The 22,018-nt window shown below is 38.7% G+C and overlaps 1 protein-coding gene across 1 annotated transcript; it reads left to right on the top strand.

Moving 5' to 3' along the window:
• The first annotated feature begins 2,299 nt into the window (after nucleotides 1-2,299).
• LOC135595282 (probable protein phosphatase 2C 33) lies at nucleotides 2,300-21,996 on the top strand. The gene is made up of 7 exons (XM_065086006.1): nucleotides 2,300-2,872; nucleotides 2,961-3,132; nucleotides 3,212-3,429; nucleotides 3,527-3,634; nucleotides 3,705-3,830; nucleotides 3,947-4,176; nucleotides 21,474-21,996. The coding sequence occupies exons 1-7, from the start codon at nucleotides 2,654-2,656 to the stop codon at nucleotides 21,685-21,687; spliced, it is 1,287 nt and encodes a 428-aa protein (XP_064942078.1). The 5' UTR covers nucleotides 2,300-2,653; the 3' UTR covers nucleotides 21,688-21,996.
• The last annotated feature ends 22 nt before the right edge of the window (nucleotides 21,997-22,018 follow it).

Below are 22,018 nucleotides of genomic sequence, written 5' to 3' on the forward strand. Positions count from 1 at the left end.
AATATGAAGCCCATCAATGTGAAAATTCTTGGGAGCAATTGCAATCCATTGAGATCTATTTATTACAAACATGCATGGAGTCGAGGAGATCATATGAGATATAGCAACAAAGGGGAGAAGGAAGGTATTCCTATGCTGATATCTTTTGCTTGTCACCAAAAAAGTATTCCGGCAGTAGTAAGTCATAGCACAGGATCTTAATCCCTTTTGCAATGACGGCATAAATAATTTGGACTGGCTTACTTAAACTTGGCGTTGTGCTAAGAAACAAAGACTAATATCCTTCTCTAGATCGTACAAACAGGGATGCCATGACTGAATAATACCTGAACTTAAATCAAATAAATAGTTCGTAAGCTAGTTACCAATTTTCCGACTTTGATGATATCGCGTTATGTGATCACGCTATTTGATGATCTTCTGTTAGATCTGAATGTCTAGTTTGAGATATAAAGCATAAAAGAATAGTGAGGCAAAGATCTCTCATAAAGTAGTTTGTGCACAGGCCCTAATAATTGCGTTGCTTGCCTTCCATTCTCTTAATGATTTCAGCTTTTACTTTTTTCACATGAACTTTGTGTTGAGGCCATCATCTGGCCGTGCCCCCCCCCCCCCCCCCCCCATCTCACGAGGATACCTGCTTTAGCTATCATGGTGGAAGAGCATGATCTCGTCGGGCCCAATCTAAAGATTTAGAACAGGACCAAACGAAGGACATCATCCCATCAGATGGGCACGATTTCTGTTGGTCGGCGATTTCAATCCTATTTGCGATGTTTGATACATTGCCACATTACCTCCACACAGCTTAAGCCGTTCGTTCTTCCTGGAAACGAAGTTGCCGGCAGTTGTCGTGCATGCGCTTCCACGGTGGCGATGATGGAGGAAGGCGAGAAAGCTGAATGACAGCCAACTTTTCTCTGCTTCTCTCTCCTTTTTGTCTTGGTGGACGCATCGGCCTGCGCCCGAGTGGGAAAGTGACCCCCCGGGGCCCGCTGTCACGTGGTCGCGTCACCGAGTGGGGTCCGTCATGCGAGAAAACCGCGTGGGGGTGGGGTCCCCGCTGTTCCGAATAATTCCTATACTGCCCCTGCCGTTTATTTCCGTTTCTGAATTATGGAAGTTTTGAGTTGTAATTATCAAACAATTAATCTGTCTTAGTCTCAATTTTGTTGTCAAAAATTTTATATCACGCAACCAATTATTTTAATAATCAAAATCATCTTAAATCTAATTCAAATATCTACTTCTTACCCTAAATATAATCGAAATCTAATTAACGAAAATTCTAATCCAATTGTAGACATAGGTACTCGAAAGAATCCAATCCGCTCTCGTTGGTAACCTGGATAGATAGGCACGACAGTAATTCAACATCTGAGAATTTAAATTCAATTTTAATCTAAGGTTGTCATTTTTAAATATAATTGGAGTATCTATTTTCCAATACGATGCCGAATGAGGGCACTAAAGTCATTACGACTGAGTGGTCCCCTTGCGTCCTCCATCCACATGCACCTACGGAAGACTATACAGCTACAACCCAATCATGGGACGAGTTGTGGATAGCACAACCGGAAAACAACGCATTTATTAGAACTACCATATGACTCGGTCCCCCCACCGCATTCTTGGCTCACTATTTTCTCTCTCTCTCTTTTTTTTTTTAAATAATAAATCCTGAGCGAATTTCAAAGATTTTTTTTTAATATTTCTCACCGAGCTACTCTTTTTTTTTATTTATATATATATATTTCTGAAAATGTGTTTCTTGTTTATCTTAATTTTTAAAATATCATCTTATAAGATAATCGAAGTTATTTACACTTATGAATTGATCCATAAGTGAATCGATCTAATCCCCATCTATTAATATAATTTATATTATTTTTAAATAAATTTATAATAGTTTTAATATCTTCATGAAAAGACACTTAAATGTATTCAAAAATATTAGTTTATAACTAAAATAAATAAGCTTAAAATTCAACAAAAATCATATCATCTAAAAAAAATAAGATTTCGAATAGATACCCTTATGAGTTTCGGAATTAAAAAAAAAAATCAGATTTTTATAATATTTTTTAATAAATTTATAATATTTTTGATATCTCTATCAAAATACTATTTAATCTATTTAAAAAATATTATAATTAAATAATGAGATAGATTTTTACCCTATGCACCACGTAAATACTGTGAGAAAAAAAAAATACCTCTCAAAATGATCCAAAAACGAAGGTTTTTATTTTCTCGCGAATTCCTCCGTCCCTAGTGATTTTTTCGCTCTCTGTTCGAGACGACAGGGGAAGAGAGAAACCGCTTGACTCGACTATTCTCTCTGCTGTCGCTCTCGGTCTCTTGGGCGTATTGGGTCCTCTACTTCTCCGTATTCCCAGTCCCTCTGGCATTCTCTCAACCCCGGACGTCGATTTCTGCGGCAGAAATTGCCGCTTCCAGTCGTCAAAACCGGTTCTTGGTGAGGCTTTTCGTTCATAAAAAAAATATTGGATCTTGGATCGGAATGAGAGGGCAGTAATGTGGGTTGCTGGGATGAGATTGATGGGAATGAGCGAGAGGTGAGTGATCCCTTGAGGGGAGAGGGAATGGATTAGAGTTCATCGGGGGGCACCTCGGAGCCCGCCCTTCACCGATGGCGACCGACATACGGCCTCGAGATCCGGTCTTGCCACCTACCATGGTCCCTCTCGCGACTCTCATCGGCCGCGAGCTCCGCGGTGGCAAGTCCGAGAAGCCTGCCATCAGGTATGGCCACGCCGCCTTCGCCAAGAGGGGGGAGGACTACTTCCTCGTCCGGCCCGACTGTCTCCGGGTCCCCGGCGACGCCTCCTCCTCCTTTTCGGTCTTTGCGGTATTCCCGATCCCCCTTTCGGTCTCGGTTTTCTCGTACATTTTGTTCTTCTTCTGTATCCTTTTGCTTGACAGCTCTTCGTGGACAGATCTTTGATGGACACAATGGAGTTTCCGCTGCCGTGTTCGCAAAAGAGCACCTCCTGGACCACGTTATGAGCGCGATCCCTCAGGGAATCGGTAGAGAAGAGTGGCTTGAAACCCTTCAACGCGCACTTGTCGCTGGTTTTGTCAAGACTGACATCGATTTCCAGCGCAAGGGCAAGTTTTATGTTCATCTGCTTTTCTTCTTCTTGTTCATCTGCCCCATGAAAAATCTGAGCTTTTGTTCTTTTTGCAGGAGAGACTTCTGGGACGACAGCAACGCTCGTTGTCGTTGATGGGTGGACGGTCACCGTGGCATCCGTGGGTGATTCGAGGTGCATTCTGGACTCGCAGGATGGTGTGGTTTCATTGCTCACGGTTGACCATAGGCTAGAAGAGAATATTGAGGAGAGAGAACGGGTGACTGCTAGTGGGGGAGAGGTCGGAAGGCTTAATCTTTGCGGTGGCAAAGAGGTAGGGATAATAGAGATACTGATGTCCAAAATTATGATATGACTGAAATATTCTGTCTCATGTGGATTGCATGATTAATGTGCATGCTGATTCTCAGATTGGGCCACTTCGGTGTTGGCCGGGAGGATTATGTCTTTCAAGGTCAATTGGGGATACAGATGTGGGCGAGTTCATTGTCCCAATTCCACATGTGAAGCAAGTCAAGGTGGGTGCTACATGATTTGTTGTTGTTTATGTTATTTGAACTAATATGTTTTACTATGTTGAATGATCAGCTTTCAAGTGCTGGAGGACGTTTGATAATTGCTTCTGATGGCATATGGGATGCTCTTTCGTCTGAGCTTGCTGCCAAAGCTTGCAGAGGACTTCCTGCAGAACTTTCTGCAAAACTTGTTGTTAAGGTGATGACATGCATATGCAACCAGCCTCTGTTTGTTTATTGTCAGTTTCTTTCTGGTAACACTCTTGTGGGTATATTTTTTTGAGCTGATTTAGCTTGTATAATATACTGGTTTAGGAAGCTTTGAGAACAAGTGGCCTGAAAGATGACACAACTTGCCTAGTTGTTGATATAATTCCAACTGATCATACTCATCTCCCACTATCACCAAGAAAGCAGCAAAACAAATTCAAATCCCTTCTTTTCAGGAAGAAGTCACAGAATTTCAGTGGTAAACCTAATAAACTTTCTTCTGTTGGCTCTGTCGAGGAATTATTTGAGGAGGGGTCAGCGATGCTGGAAGAAAGGTACTGTTGACCTATTACTGTCATCCCCTTTCCATTATTATTCTTTCTTGTTTAGTCATTTTCTCATTTGCTATTTCTTCTGTTTCATAACTTCTTTTGTCCACTCTCTCTGTCAAGAGACTACTTTTTGAGTTTGAAGCCCTCATTATTTTCTTCATTGTGCTGGATAAATAAGTTGTCGAGGATATAAAGTCCACTTAAAAATGAGCTAAGGTGCTTGGAATTAAAGATCTTCAGATTTTCTGCCTCTTTATTAGCTAGACAATTTCACAGGCCATCTCTTTGACAAACTTAAATTATCTTGAAACTTGAACTTTATTTTTCATGGTTAATTCTTTTATTTATAGTAGATTTTTTTCAAGTTAAGACAAGATATTGATTTGTCGAGACATCTGAGTTAGTTAATACATTGTTACACAATTGACAGTTCTCATATTCGAGTTCATGTGTGATCATCATGTGTGTCATTTAATGTAAGGAAAATATATTTGGTTTTTAAAATGACAGAGAATAATTATTATATTCTGTTGATATATACTTTGCTTCTCATTAATGGCAAATATGACAATCTTAGGGAGAAGAAGAAGGTTCTGTTGCATTGCATCGAGTAATTATGGGAAAACTTTTGCCAGTAATAATTTGAAAGAAAATGAAATATAGATTGAATATTAAATTGCACTTTTTATGAGCATTTTTAGAACCAAAATCAATATTGGAAGCAGGATCTTGTTAGATCAGATCAAATTGGCTAAAGATTAAGCCAAAATCAATATGGAACAATCAAACTCACCCTAGAATCGACCAGATGACTGAGAACAACAACACTAGTTGGTTCTGTCTGGTTCCCTACTTTTGGAAGGCTATGGATTTTACCTCAGATTTGGCCAATGATTTTGCTTGTTCCAGCTGATTACCAATATTTTTTACTATCTGATTTTGTCCAACTGCACTCTGTATCAACAAATATTGGTCAGATCAACCAAAATTTCAAGTTCTTTCACCTTGTGTTTACACTTGTGCCTACAGTTAGGAGAGCAGTATAAGTGTACAGCATCTCTGGTCATACCTATGCTGATCATTTGAGTTGGTTGTTACTCATCAGTTGCCTTTCTACGGAAGAATCTGGATCAATTTGTTTGGTTAGTCAATCAAAATATATTTTTTCAAATAAATGTATTTGTTCCCTCCTTTGGTTATATACATCTCTGGAAGATTGTATAACCATGACTCATGGATAATATATTATCCATAAGCCAAGGTTATACAATCATGGCTGTTCAGTTTGTTTGGTTATAGAATCATGAGTCATGCTCTACGACAATCTATCCTAGAGGAGATTGTTGACTTATTTGATTTGTTCCATGCAAAAGCATATTATCCAAATTATTTACAAGATGAACACTTTAATAGATATAACATATTGGATAACTATACAATTTTGAAGGACATTAATCAACCTCCACTTTGTATGGCATAAAGGCATGCTTTTGCCTTCAGTGTGCTTGACACCTTGTTATTTGCTAGTGGATATTATTTTTGTACTGATGTAATAGAGCATATATTTTGGTTAAGATGAGTAATACTTCTGTCAATAGCTAACAGGCCTTGGGTTGTATTTTCATGTGGTTTATCCTCACACAACATTCCTATGCCAATGCTACAAGCACACAACCTGCTTAATTTTCAACATTCCCTGAGATTTATCTCAGAACAAGGATGTCTTGTGGTCTATATACTTGGAATTATGCATTGATTATACATTCCCATTCAAGCTAAAGGCTTAATTTTTACAGTGAAGTTAATGTAAAAGGGATACATTTACCTAACCCAACTTAGTGTGCTTGAGGACTACCTGTATTGGAATTCGGCTAGTATGGTATTTGCTATACATTTAATCAACACATTGTCATGGACAGTGATTGAAAGAGGCGCTCGGGCGCTTGCCTAGGCGCTCGGGTGAGGCGAGGCGAGGCCCGAGCGCCTCGCTAATGTCCCAGGCGGCGCGCTTCAAACAGGCGCCGCCTGGGCGCTCGCCCGAGCCCAGGCGTTGGGCGCTTCGGGCGAGCGCCTAGGTAAACCAAGTGACCGAACCAGGATTTTAGGTCTAGTTCGGTCCTGGTTCGGTTGTTAGTTGGTTCAATCGAACCAACTAAACCGATATAACCCTTACCCAACCCTAACCCGCTATCGCTGCCACTCCTGATCTCACTGCTCGTCGCTCCTGCTCCCGCTGCCGCTGCTCGCGCCTCCCGCGAGCCCTCCCGCTGCTCGCGACTCCCGCGATCCCTCCCGCTGCTCGCGCCTTCCGCGAGCCTTCCCTCTGCTCGCGACTCCCGCTGCTCACGCCTCCCGCGAGCCCTCCAGCTGCTCGCGCCTCCGGCGAGCCCTCCCGTTGCTCGCGACTCCCGCGAGCCCTCCCGCTGCTCGCGCCTCCCATGAGCCCTCCCGCGAGCCTTCCCTCTGCTCGCGACTCCCTGCTCGCGCCTCCCGCGAGCCCTCCCAGCTGCTCGCGCCTCCCGCGAGCCCTCCCGCTGCTCGCGCCTCCCGCGAGCCCTCCCGCAAGCCTTCCCTCTGCTCGCGACTAGAATTTTTATTTAAAATAGCATATTTTTATTTAAAATTTTAAATAATTATATTTATTAATTATATTATATATTTTTATATTTTAGCGTCTCGCTTCGCTCGGGCGAGCGACTAGCGCCTCGGGCGTTTTTGGACCTTGGCGCCTTTTGGCGCCTAGCGCTTTTTAAATCACTGGTCATGGATTTACTGTTTTTCTAGGCTAATTTGTAAGGCACTCCTAGGCATGCACCGATAGAATCTAGTTTTCCATCGTGACGATCTCAAGGACAAAATACCTTGGTTGCTTGCATAAATGCACAACTTTGGTTGGCAAAGAATGGTCTCACATAATTGTAAGGAAACTTAATATTTTATGGCTCACTTTACAACATAATAATGCTAAAGTGGTGTCACAAGGCTTCCAAAGAGCATATAGAAAGGAAATATTTTCAGCTAAAAACTCCGCACAAGTGCGAAGAGGCTGACTTAATCATGAATGCATATCTCCAAGGCACTATTTGGCAGGGGTCTCCCTTTCATTTACCATATGGGGGATTCTAAGGTGCTGCAATGGCTAAGAAAATTTGATCAAGAGGGTTGTTGTTTACAGCTTTACCATCAGCCTAGTAAGCATACTCATGTTATAGGAAAAATTTCGATGTGACTTGGTTCAATGATCTCTGCAACGCCACATGATAGACACTATAGGCAACTGTCTTTGCAACTATAAAAACATTAACATTGACAGCACCCTAAGTCTAATGTTCTCTCCTTGTGATTCCTTTGATGCTTTTGTCTTTTTATACATAACCATCAATCTTTCATGATGTCATAAAGCATCTTCAAGTTCCTAGCTTGCTTTTCCCTTGGGAATTTCTTACCACTTCACCAAGTACTCTGTCTATGTAGCTCCAATGGAAACAATGTGAATGCAATATGCTAAAATGGTTTTGGCAGAGTGGCGAACACCAAAGAAAGTATTGGAGCTGAGATCCTTGGTTTCGTCAACTATTATCGACGCTTCATAATTGAGTACTCGAAGACGCAGCTCCACTGATGGAGTTGCTAAAGAAAGTGCAACCTTGGCAATAGTCAGACAAATATGAAGCGGCATTCCAAGACATAAAGGCTACTGTGTTGGAAGAACCGGTACTTAAATTGCCAAACTATGGGAAGCCTTTTGAAGCCCAAACAAATGCTTCGAACAGGGTTTGTTGTATCAATGCATACTTCTCGGTACATGCGATACGTATTGGTTCGATAGGATACTAGTACACGGATCACCCTCTATCGGGTGGTACTGATCATTTGACTCCGTATCGAGGGATACGAGGTTTGTACAAGGAAATAATAGTTGAAATCCAACCATTATCGACCTGTACTAGTCAGTAATAGTCAAATTTCAACCATTACCGATCAAGGGCTAAGATTGCCCTGTTTCAAATAGTCAATTTGATTGTTTGAGGCTTAGTAAAGGGTTTTTAAATCCTTTCCTTCCCCCTCTTTTAATTCATTTCATTCTCTCAATCTCTTTAAAACTTTTTTTCACTTCTATCTCTCTCCTAGTCTTATATTTTTACTCTCCTAAACTCAACAAAGTTATATTTTGTGGATCGGATCAAGTTTAAGAGGCTAATTTGGGAGGATTAAGAGGAAGAACACTCTAATCAAGAGATATGTATTCTCTTTCTAGATTTTTATTGATTTATGAAATGATTAAGTTTATTCTATAGATGTATGACTTAATGTCTAATATATTTTTTGATATATTTTTGATAGTAGAATAGTGTTAATTAGGGAGTAATTAAGGTCTTTAATGTTTTGATTAGTGTGTTTAATATTGATTTTTTCAAAATTAGACACCCAATAGGTCAAATCTTTATATTTCATGCATATTAAAGATTGGATCATATGTTTATAATGGTATAATAGGTTTAATTAAGTTTTATTAGGTTTTTAATATTATGATTAGTGATTTTAATGATGATTTAATCAAAATTTGATTGATATTAGGTTAATTTAATGTAATTAAAAAAGATATATGACACTAATTTTTCTTAATTTGTGTTATTTTTATTAAAATTATACTAAATTTATATTTATTTCTAACTTAAAAATCCTAATCTAATTTTTTTTCTATTTTCTATGTATTTTTGAAGGTTTTTTTAATGATTTTGGCTATACTGTCGGTACGCCCTAGCATGTACCATCGGTAAACCTCGGTATGTTCCATACCAAGCAAGGCTCGATACATTAGTACGAACTGAAATTGCAATCCTTGGCTTCGAACTTCGCTATTGGAATACTTATGCAAGAGAGTCACCCGATGGCCTAGAGCCATAAGCTCAACAAGACCGAGCAGCGGTATTCAATGCACGAGAAGGAGATGACAATGGTGGTCCACTGTCTACGAGTATGGTGGCACGACTCCCTCGAAACACAATTTGTGCTAAGGTCAGACAATATCGTATTGAGTTACTTCCAAATTCAAAAGAAGCTCTCCTCAAAGCAAGCATGGTGGTAGGACTTCCTGGCTGAATTTAATATAACAATGCAATACAAGCCCAAAGCGCAAATGCCATAGCCGATCCATTGAGCAGGAAAGTGGAGTTAATGAATGTCGTGCAATTAAAAGGCAGAGGCCAAGTAAGTCAACTGCACTCTAATTTCCTTTCTAGGATCAGGGATGGACTGTACAATGATCCCCAAGCAGTAACCCTGATGCAACTGATCAAAGAAGGCAAAACATGATGATTTTGGCCAAGAGAGACTCATCTATACAAAAGAGAATAGAGTTTATTTCTTCAAGTGAACAACCTGAGGCGTGAACTCTTGAGAGAGTTTAACTCTTGAAAGCCTACCATTCAGATTCGCAAGATGCTTCTCGAAGTGTTTTAACTCGGCTACCCTCCACCAAAGCCTCCTACGAAAAGCGAGTTAAGTCATTTTAGCAGATCGCAAGACAAAGCTACCCAACAGAACAGAGCATATCAAACACTTGGTGAAGTTGCAAAAGCTTCCCTGAATAGAAGTCAGTTGGGAGCCTGAAGACGCCTTACAACACGAAGAAGCAGCCATCAAAGCTTACCAATAAGCATTGATGAGGGCGTCGACAATTTAAGTAGGGGAGAATGTCATGGATGTTTGTCTCGCACCTATAACTGTTAGGATCGGAGCGGCACTAAGAGGGGGGGGTGAATTAGTGCAGCGGATTAAAACTTCGATTTTAATCAAAATCTTTCGTACGTTAAGAACGAAACTTGAGAAATTTAACTTGAAGGCGTATTCTTGAAGTTGCGCAGCAAGAATAATAAGGAACTAAAGCAGTAAGAAGATTTGCAGTAATGTAAATGACAATAATAAAGAGCAAACCAGAGATTACGCCGATTTTTAGAGTGGTTCGGTCAAATGACCTACTCCACTTGCGAGGCCCCTCTTCGATGAGGCTCCCACCTTCCACTAGCAAGTCTCTTGAAATGGAAGGGTAAACACCCCTCTTACAACCTTTTACAAGCAGCTCAACCTCTTACAAATTTTCAATAAGAAAGAAGGAGGAGAACTCTCTAGCAAATTGAAAACAAGACTTGCTAAGACTTTCTAAGACTTTTCTCTCAATCAAAATGCTTCTCAAAAGTTGTAACCTCAACTGAGATTTGAGGGGTATTTATAGGCCTCAAGAGGATTCAAATTTTGGGTTTCAAAATTTGAATTCTCTTAGGGTTCCCGGTGCTGGAGGTTCCACCGCCCAGCCAGGCGGTGCCACCGCCTAGCACTCGGGTGCTGGACGGTGCAACCGCCCAGCCAAGGAGGTGTCACCGCCCAGCCAGGCGGTGCCACCGCCTGGCTCTCCGATTCATTGGTTTGGCTTAATTTTAGCCCAAACCAAATCTGACTTTGGGCCCAGTTGGCCCCTAACCAGGATATAGGATTATCTCTTAATCCTAATCCTAATTACAAGTGAACTACATAACACAAAAACATCCTAAGCAAATTTTCAACCGCGAACGTCGAGTCTTGTTCCGGCGAGCTTTCCGATGAACTTCTTCCGACGGACTCCCTGCAAGCTCCCGATCTTGTGATGACTTTAACGAGTAGCCGAGCCTTCTCGGTGATCTCCGTGAACCTCCGACGATCTCTTCGGCGAACTTCCGATAGGTTCCCGATTTCTTCTCGGTTGGTTCCGGCAGCATCTCCGACGATTCTTCGGACTCTTAAACGTCCATCGATCTTGACTCCGGTATTCTTGCTTTGTGTTTTCTGGTTATCGTAGTTAATCCTGCACACTTAACTCAATAATATGGATTAGATCAAATAACCCATCAATTGATTTTATCATCAAAATCCGAGATTCAACAATCTCCCCCTTTTTGATGATGACAATCAATTGATGACAGAGTTAAACGTAACTCCCCCTATCTATATGCCATATTATGAGAAGATAAAACACTTGAATTTCATCATTGAGTTCAAGTATAAACCGATAAGCTCTAATCGTAGAACTTATCGTTATTCTCATTAAGCATAATGTAAATGCGAAACTTTGATGAAAATCTTTTTCAAGTCGAAAGATAAGAGACAAATTTTACTATGACAAGAGATAAAGATTTTCAACTTGAATTGCATGATTATACATTTTAGACATGCATTCAATATGATCAATCAATCTTACGATATTTTCAAGGATTTTGCAAGGCATATAAGATAATCATCGATCGATCACTTTTCTCAAGGATTTTGCAATTCATATTTTGTCATGCTATTAAGAATGATATAAGTCATCACTTTTCTCCCCCTTTGTCATCAACAAAAAGGAAAATGAGACTTGAAGCACATATTTTGTCATACAACGATTTTATCATTGAAAATTAAGTATGCAAAAATATTTACGCAGAGTTCATTTTAGAGGAAAATTCAGCATGCATTCATATTATCTAATCTCTTCTTTCTATGAATAATAGAAATTGTAGATGTATAAGAGAGAGATTGGGATAAAAAATTCAAGTAGTAATTTCACGAAGTCAAGATCATAATTCGAATACAAACTCATTCAAATCGTCAAATTCATGAAAATCTCAACATTACTTTTTAATCATCACATAAGGCATTTAAAGAATTTTTGAAACATAGGAGAATGATGAATTTAAGCATACAATGTTTCAATCAAATTCAAGTCATGAATGCCAATACTTTCATATTTGTAAGTATCAATTCATGAATGCCAAAAGATATTATTTGTGATTCCAATTTTGCAAGATCAAGATTATGATTTAGATAAAACTTATTTAAATCAAATCGCTAACTTGAAATTCATAATCAATTCATCAAAGTCGATTTCGAGATTTCACAACATGTCATATGGAATTTGAAGGAGAATGAGAGATGGAAAGAAGATGAAAAACTTTACGGAAAATCCAATCAAACAAGTTTATTGTTTAGGGACAATTTAACATACCTAATTCCCTTCTAATGAATTCAAATTGGTCTTCATTCAAGGCTTTTGTGAATATATCTGCTAATTGATGCTTTGTGTCAATGAATTCTAGAACAACATTATTGTTAAGGACATGATCGCGTATGAAATGATGCCTAACGTCGATGTGCTTAGTTCTAGAATGCTGAATTGGATTTTTAGTAAGGCATATGGCACTAGTATTATCGCATTTTATGGGAATATTTTCAAGGTGAATTCCATAGTCTTCTAATGTATTTTTCATCCAAATTACTTGTGCACAACATGCACTTGCAGCAATGTATTCGGCTTCCGCCGTAGATAGTGCAACTGAATTTTGTTTCTTGGAAGTCCAAGAAACAAGTGCATGTCCTAAAAATTGGCATGTTCCGGATGTACTTTTTTTATCTATCCTGCATCCGCCAAAATCGGCATCTGCATAAGCTATTAGATCAAATTTTTCAGATTTTGGATACCACAATCCTAAATTTGGAGTTCCTTTAAGATACCTAAATATTCTTTTAACACTCTTAAGATGAGATAATTTAGGATTAGATTGAAACCTAGCGCAAAGTCCTACACTAAACATAATATCCGGTCTAGTCGCAGTGAGGTAGAGTAGACTACCTATCATTCCCCTATATGTTTTTTGATCGAAACTTTCACCATTTTCATCCATATCTAACTTAGTCGCAGTACTCATAGGGGTGTTTATTGCTTTTGAATTATCCATGTTAAATCGTTTTAACAATTCTAATGTATATTTGGATTGGTTAAGAAATATACCATCACTAAGTTGTTTGATTTGTAATCCCAAAAAGAAAGTTAATTCACCCATTAAACTCATTTCAAATTCAAGACTCATACATTTGGCAAATGATTCACATAGTGATTCATCCGAAGAGCCAAACACAATATCGTCAACATAAATTTGCACAATAAGAAAATTATTTTCAAAATGTTTAATAAACAATGTAGTATCAACCTTACCTTTGGTAAAATTATTTAAAATAAGAAAGGAACTAAGCCTTTCATACCAAGCTCTAGGAGCTTGTTTTAAGCCATAGAGAGCTTTAGTCAATTTGAATACATGATTAGGAAGAAGAGAATTTTCAAATCCGGGAGGTTGTTCGACAAATACTTCTTCGGAAATAAAACCATTCAAGAAAGCACTTTTAACATCCATTTGAAATAGTTTAAAATTATTACTACTAGCATAGGCAAGAAACATCCTTATGGCTTCTAATCGAGCCACGGGAGCGAAGGTTTCTTCGTAATCGATACCTTCTTCTTGGTTGAAACCTTTGGCCACTAATCTAGCCTTGTTTCTAACCACGATACCATTTTCGTCTTGCTTGTTTCTAAAGACCCACTTAGTACCTATGACTAAGTGGTCACTTGGTCTAGGAACAAGCTTCCATACCTCATTCCTCTCAAATTGGTTCAATTCTTCTTGCATTGCAATGATCCAAAAATCATCTTTTAAGGCTTCGTCAATGCATTTAGGTTCAATTTGAGAAAGGAAAGCGGCGTTAGCACAGAAATTTTTGAAAGAAGAACGAGTTTGAACCCCTTTTGATGTATCTCCTATAATTTGCTCTTTTGGATGAGCATCTACATACTTCCATTCTTTTGGTAAAGAAATTTCGGAAGAAGATACATTCAAATGGCTATTTTGAGGAGAGGGTTCATTTAAATTCAAATTATCAAAACCAAGATCATCATCAAAATCATTTTTCTTTAAATCGGAAATTTCATTAAAAACTACATGAATAGACTCTTCAATTACTAAAGTTCTTTTATTAAAAATCCGAAAAGCTTTAGAAACGGAAGAGTAACCAAGAAAGATGCCTTCATCGGATTTAGCATCAAATTTTCCTAAAGCATCCCTTTCATTTAAAATAAAGCATTTACAACCAAAAACTTTAAAATAGGAGATGTTTGGTTTTTTGTTATTCCATAATTCATAGGGAGTTTTGGATAAGGATGGTCTTATTAGGACTCTATTCATGATGTAGCAAGCCGTATTTACGGCTTCGGCCCAAAAGTACTTAGGTAAACTATGTTCATTCAACATAGTTCTTGCCATTTCTTGTAGGTTTCTATTTTTCCTTTCAACTACTCCATTTTGTTGAGGATTTCTTGGAGTTGAGAAGTTGTGCTTGTACCCATTACTTTCGCAAAAATTTTGAAAGTCACGGTTTTGGAATTCACCACCGTGATCACTCCGAATTGATGAAATCATGAAGCCTTTTTCGTTTTGAGTGAGTTTACAAAATTTAGAGAAACACTTGAAGCAATCACTTTTGTGAGCTAAGAAATAGGTCCAAGTGTATCTAGAGTAGTCATCCACAATCACAAAAGCATATTTGCTTCCACCTAGACTTGTTGTATCAATTGGTCCAAATAGGTCCAAATGGATCAATTGTAATGGTCTAGTAGTGCAAATTTGATTTTTTTGTTTGAAGCTTGTTTTTATTTGTTTGCCTAGTTGACATGCATCGCATACTTTGTCCTTAATAAACTTTATATTTGGAATTCCTCGTACTAATTCTTGAGATGAGATCTTAGATATTGTTTTCATGCTTGCATGGCCTAATCTCCTATGCCAAAGCCAAGCATCATCATTTACGGCGGAGAAGCACATTTCATTACTTAGTTCATCAAGATTGATGGTATAGATATTATTTTGTTTTAAAGCAATCATAGTCATGTTATGATTTGGTTTTTCAATAATGCACATATTTGATTCAAATCTAACGATGTAACCTTTATCGCATAGTTGACTAATACTCAAGAGATTATGTTTCAATCCATTAACTAGTAAGACATCATCAATGGAAAAATTAAATTTGTTACCAATAGTTCCCTTGCCAATGATTTTGCCCTTGTTGTTGTCTCCGAAGGTAACGTACCCTTCTTCTTTGCTAGTGAGCATAGAGAAATGAGATGGATCTCCAGTCATATGTCTTGAGCATCCACTATCGAGATACCATCTCTTGCTCCTAGCTTGTGGGTTTGTCTACAAAAGAGGATGATTTTTAGGTACCCATTTGATTTTGGGTGCCTCAAAAATTGACCCACTAACTTTGTTATTTATGATTGAATTCTTTATAGTTCCTTTAGGAACCCATATTAATTTTTGTGAACTAATTTTCCTAAATGGGCATTTGTAGGCAATATGTCCGGATTTGCAACAAAAGTTGCATTTCATATAAGAGGAAACATGTAATGTAGGTCCTTTTATGAAAGTGGTAGGATTTTGATGTAATCCTTTTACAAATCCAATTCCATTTCTATTTGCGATGTGACCCTTGTGTGCAAGGATCATATCTAATCCTTTGCTACCAACCTTAAACTTGTTTAAGGTTGCCTTAAGAAGCAAATTTTCATTTTTTATTGCTTCTAAGTGCTCACACTTAGAGCATGGAGGAGTTTGAAGACTATCAAACTTATCTTGTAGCAAAGCATGCTCTTTCTTTAAGATACTTAACTTCTTGCTAACAGTTCTACATTCATCAAATAATTCATGAAAAGCGATAGATAGTTCTTCAAAAGATAAATCTTCATTAAATAAATCACATACCTCTTCTCCTAACGCCATTAGCGCGTAATGAGCAACTTGCTCGGTGTTGGACTCCTCTTCTTCGGACGCGCTTGAATCATCCCATGTTGCCTTGAGCGCTTTCTTCTTTGATGTCCTCTTTTTGGCTTGAGGACAATCGTTCTTGTAGTGTCCCGGTTTTTTGCATTCATAGCAAATCACTTGGTCCTTCTTTTGTTCAAATTTATTTTTTACATTATTTTTAAGTTTGTTCTTTCTTAAATATTTTTTAAATTTTTGAGTCAAAAGTGCAATGTCATTGTCACTGTCCTCATCACTTGATGTTCCTTTCAAGTGGTCTTCTTGTGATTTGAGTGCCATATCCTTCCTGTTCTTTGGAAGGAGGTTCTCAAGCTCGTCATGAGCTTGACATGTCATTTCGTAGGTCATTAGAGACCCAATGAGTTCTTCAAGAGGGAATGCTTTAAGGTCTTTGGCCTCTTGAATGGCCGTAACTTTTGGATCCCAACTTTTAGGGAGGGATCTTAAGATTTTAGTTACTAGTTCAAAGTTAGTAAAATCTTTACCAAGAGCTTTGAGTCCATTGATGACATCCGTAAACCGGGTGTACATGTCTCCGATGGACTCACTTGGTTTCATTCAGAAAAGTTCGTAAGAGTGCACAAGGATGTTGATTTTGGACTCTTTCACTCGGCTAGTGCCTTCATGAGTGACCTCAAGAGTTATCCAAATATCAAAAGCCGAATCACACATTGAAACACGATTAAATTCGTTTTTTTCTAATGCACAAAACAAGGCATTCATAGCCTTTGCATTTAAAGCAAAAACCTTCTTCTCCGATTCATTCCATTCACTCATCGGAAGAGAAGATTTTTGAAATCCATTCTCAACAATAGACCAAAGCTCAAAGTCCATAGAAATGAGGAAGATCCTCATACGAGTCTTCCAATATGTGTAATCCGACCCATTAAACAAAGGTGGTCGTGCAATAGAATGGCCCTCTTGCATGCCGGAGTAAGCCATCTCTCTTGGGTATTAAACCAAATATGAGAGATAACCTTGCTCTGATACCACTTGTTAGGATCGGAGCGGCACTAAGAGGGGGGGGTGAATTAGTGCAGCGGATTAAAACTTCGATTTTAATCAAAATCTTTCGTACGTTAAGAACGAAACTTGAGAAATTTAACTTGAAGACGTATTCTTGAAGTTGCGCAGCAAGAATAATAAGGAACTAAAGCAGTAAGAAGATTTGCAGTAATGTAAATGACAATAATAAAGAGCAAACCAGAGATTACGTCGATTTTTAGAGTGGTTCGGTCAAATGACCTACTCCACTTGCGAGGCCCCTCTTCGATGAGGCTCCCACCTTCCACTAGCAAGTCTCTTGAAATGGAAGGGTAAACACCCCTCTTACAACCTTTTACAAGCAGCTCAACCTCTTACAAATTTTCAATAAGAAAGAAGGAGGAGAACTCTCTAGCAAATTGAAAACAAGACTTGCTAAGACTTTCTAAGACTTTTCTCTCAATCAAAATGCTTCTCAAAAGTTGTAACCTCAGCTGAGATTTGAGGGGTATTTATAGGCCTCAAGAGGATTCAAATTTTGGGTTTCAAAATTTGAATTCTCTTAGGGTTCCCGGTGCTGGAGGTTCCACCGCCCAGCCAGGCGGTGCCACCGCCTGGCTCTCCGATTCATTGGTTTGGCTTAATTTTAGCCCAAACCAAATCTGACTTTGGGCCCAGTTGGCCCCTAACCAGGATATAGGATTATCTCTTAATCCTAATCCTAATTACAAGTGAACTACATAACACAAAAACATCCTAAGCAAATTTTCAACCGCGAACGTCGAGTCTTGTTCCGGCGAGCTTTCCAACGAACTTCTTCCGACGGACTCCCTGCAAGCTCCCGATCTTGTGATGACTTTAACGAGTAGCCGAGCCTTCTCGGTGATCTCCGTGAACCTCCGACGATCTCTTCGGCGAACTTCCGATAGGTTCCCGATTTCTTCTCGGTTGATTCCGGCAGCATCTCCGACGATTCTTCGGACTCTTAAACGTCCATCGATCTTGACTCCGGTATTCTTGCTTTGTGTTTTCTGGTTATCGTAGTTAATCCTGCACACTTAACTCAATAATATGGATTAGATCAAATAACCCATCAATTGATTTTATCATCAAAATCCGAGATTCAACAATAACACCTTTGTCAACGAATCATTTATCGTTTTTGTTTGCTTGTACATATGTTCGGTAGTATGTTTGCCTTATTTTTGTGTGTTTTTGCTTAAAAACTATGAATAGGAATAGTTGCAATGCTATAGAGCGATCGCTTACTAGAATGGGCAAAACTGCCCCAGAATTGTCTTGTTTTCACATGCCAAGGTCTATTTTCTGTAGACTATAGTGTTAAGCAAAATGTCAACCACCTCAGTACCCATGAACCCTTGGGGTGGTGTAGGGCTGGATGGAGGTTTAGGATAGTGTTGAGCATTGATAGAATTCACAAATTCACACGTTAAGCCTACAAAAACTTGCCTATGTGCTCGACACCCGATGAACAGTCATTGCGGACTTGTGACTATTCATTTGCCTTTTAAAGTCCTTGTTTTCTCCATTCTCTCTTTCTCTCTTGTACACCAAGTGTTTGTTGAATTGCTTGTAAAACTATCTCATGAGATGTCGGAACTTGTCCTTCACTTGTTTTCAAACTAATTAATTTGCTCTTTTACAGGTCCTTCGGGACCTAGCGAGGTTGCAACTAGTTGACCCTTTGTGGATGGATAATGCAAGAGTACCTCACAACTTAGGCAATTTCAGCTAAGTCCGTGATAGTTGAGCTGATCATTTGAGTCCAATTGTCGATCAAGCCCCATTTGATCTCCCTTTTTTTATGTTTTAGTTTAGAAAACCATCGAATCGATGGTTCAAACCAAAACTGGAATCATTGGTTTCGCAATCCATAATTTTGATTTCCTAAACCTAGGAATCGAAACCAACTGCCCCTGGCTAGTTCCAGTTCGGTTTGGAACCAGTGAACCGCAAGGCCAGTTCAGTTTCAGTTTCGGCCCGGTTCAGTTTCGGTTCGGACCGAACTGTGGTAAGGGATACTTCTTTTTCATATAACTTCAGTACAAATTATTCAAGAATTGGACTACATTTAGGATCTTTGCCCAATCTCATTGGTTGGCCTAAAATATTAATCCAAAAGAACATTTATTCTTTGGGTTTGACCATTTACCTAGGGGGTCACGATTTGTGGAAATATAATTTTGAACTCAACAGTTTGAACAACTCTGTCCAAACTCATCCCAAGAATCTAGATTTTCAATCACGGACAATGCTTTGTGAAACTCCTGAATATGGAACCATGTTCTTCATGATTAGTTTGGCTACTCCACAAAGTAGGGATGTTGGAAGGAATGCATTTGAGAATCAGTTGCACAAATAAGATTGATCCAAAGTCTCCCCTTTTGACAAATTAGAGATATTGTCTAGCACAATGTTCACTTCTTTAATGACTAATGGAATAATTGTCCTCCTTTTATATTACCACCGATCAACCCTTCAAGGTCTTCCAAGGTTGCTCTAGCACGAGCCAAGGTAGTAAGGGATCTATGGGTTTCTGTCTCTCCATCTTGTCTTGCTAATGTTCAAGGCAAGTTCACACTAGATATCCTTCCCCATCTTTGACCAGTCAATGTGCCACACATTTGCGAGAGTGCCTTTGATAGCCTTGGTATTCTTGTCAAGTAATAGAAAGGACCAGTTTCAGAATCTTGTCTTTGCAAGAGATGGTCAAGAAGCAATTAGAATGAAAGTATAGTATTTTGCATTGGACCATTGTCCTTATGTATATTCTGCTGGTTTCTTGGTGAGTTTCTGGACTTCAACTTGTGATTAATATTTGGAATCAAGCTATACATGAGGTTCTTTCAAGTTTATGAAGTTGGGGAAGTTGTTAAACTTCTTGGCAATTTGTTGATGGGTTGGAATTGAAAATGCCAAGTGAGGTCCTACAGGAAGCTTATGCTATGCTACAAATTTTATTCTATGAAGGAAATATGGGGAAAGTATTAGAATTTCCAGATCAATATAGAAAAGATTTGTTAGTTTTGAGTATTACAAGGAAATTGATTATTGGCTCTTAAATGCACTAAAAGCTTTTGTAAGAAATTTGATGCCTTTCAGCTCCCTTTTCTAATATAAGATAAAGTTAAAACAAAAGGGTATAAGAAGTGCAAGTTCAGAAGTTTGTAATAATTTTGTTAAATTAAATCATTTGATATTCTTTATCATGACCAATGTTAGGCTTATTTGTTACAATTTTGTAGGCTTTATTGAGAGGTATATATGCTCTCCACCTATGAAACAATGAGTATTTGGACTGTTAGGCTTTTATAACTTTAGACAAAGACATGTTACATATGCTGATTAAGTCTTGAATATTTTGCTATATGAATCTAATATTATTGTACCATGGAAAAACTACATCTTGTGAATCATTAATGAAACTAGTGATTGATGGTTGCCACATGGAACAGGGATCTAATATCCGATGTCCAGTGCATTTATCTGACACAGACTTCTGATTGTCACACTGAACAGCACAAAACAGATCAGACAGAGTGAATTGATTGCACTGACAGTAATGATGATCCTACAATATCTTAGTTGTCTCTTTTCTTTCAGTTTAACTAAGGTTGTGTTCAGTTAAAACTTCCGCTTCCTTGTCCTGGAAGACTTTGGCTGCACCTGCAACCCAAAGAAGAAAAATTAAAAAATAAAGAAAGCTTTTTTCCCCTTTTTGGAATTCTACATCACCAGTTGGCAGCTACTTCATTCAAATTAAAGGTAAGTGGCTGATTGATTCACTTCGTTAAGAGTTGGACTTCCCTTGTGGCCACCTCCTTGGAACCATGCCACAAGTTATGGAGGCTTGACTCATTGGCTATATGAAACAAAATGTGACAATATAAGTGAGGACAACGCCTCATGGTCACAATCCATGGGGAAACCAAATTCTGCTTCTATTGCCTGCTGAGCTGATTGTTGGTGGAGGTGATGCCTATGTTGTCAGCAAATACTCCTATCTCTTTAATGATCTAGAATTACAGATGGACTAAGTTGTTGAGGTGCATCAGCTATTAATGATGCATCCAGTTTTAGCGGAACAGAAATGGTCAGGGAAAATCTTTTGGTCAAATAAGTTAAGACAGAGGCCACATTGAGCCACAAGTGATTGTAAGACTTCTTAGTTTATGAAGGAGCCTCAACGAGTGTCGAGGGGTATTGATATTGGTAGAGGATCTGTCCTGATAAAATTATGTGTTTTTATCATATAATACTTTATTGATGGAATTACGGAGTGCTCCAGGTATGATTTATTAACTTTTCTGCAATTTCTTTTTGCAATAACTTAGCACTTGATTTGTTTTAATTCTAGGTATATCTAATGATCAGTGAGTCACTCTTATATTATCTTACCACCAAAAATCATGTCCTGCTTTATATCACACAGTTTGCTGTGAACAAATTAGGTCTCAAAGTTCCTAAGCTGTTTCTTTCAAATCTCTTATGAACAAGATTCAGCTGTCTAGTAGTAATCCAGGTTGCCATATAAGTAGCTCTCACATCATTGACATGAATAGACACGCATTATTCTAGGTACTGGAAATATTTCACATGGAAAATCAATTTCATTGTGACCAATTCCAAGTGCAGGCTGGGGAAAATTCATTTGAAGAACTCAGGGCATCTAAGATGTGCAATCTGCCAAATGGACCAGGCACCAAATAATGACCTATCGGTGACTTCTGTCGATGGCTTCTGCCCAGCATCGAACCCATGGGAAGGTCCATATCTTTGTGCTGACTGCTGGCGAAAGAAGGACGCCATGGAGGGAAAACGGCCAAGGGAGTCAACCATGTCCCGGTGAAGGTACTGATGGAGTGTGTCGAGTGTGTTTGTATTCAGCTGGGTCACTCTACCACTAAATGTAAAAAGGGTGAGGTGAATAAAGTGTTGGCTGTTGTCTGAAGGCTGTTGCTCAAGTGATGTTTGCTGAACTAACTGCAGTTATATGAAGATTGTGATAGTGTAATCACTAACCCAATTTGAAATTTGTATGAGCCACTGGGAGTGCGATAGGTTTTTTTTTTTTTTTTTTTTCCGCAACCATCATATCCAGCCAATGTCTTATATGTTGTAGAGTTGTTCTCATCAATGTTTATAATTCTTCAGAGCATACGTTACTTGTATCGCAGATT

This window comes from Musa acuminata, chromosome BXJ1-2 (genome assembly GCF_036884655.1).
Source record: "Musa acuminata AAA Group cultivar baxijiao chromosome BXJ1-2, Cavendish_Baxijiao_AAA, whole genome shotgun sequence".
Taxonomy (NCBI): domain Eukaryota; kingdom Viridiplantae; phylum Streptophyta; class Magnoliopsida; order Zingiberales; family Musaceae; genus Musa; species Musa acuminata.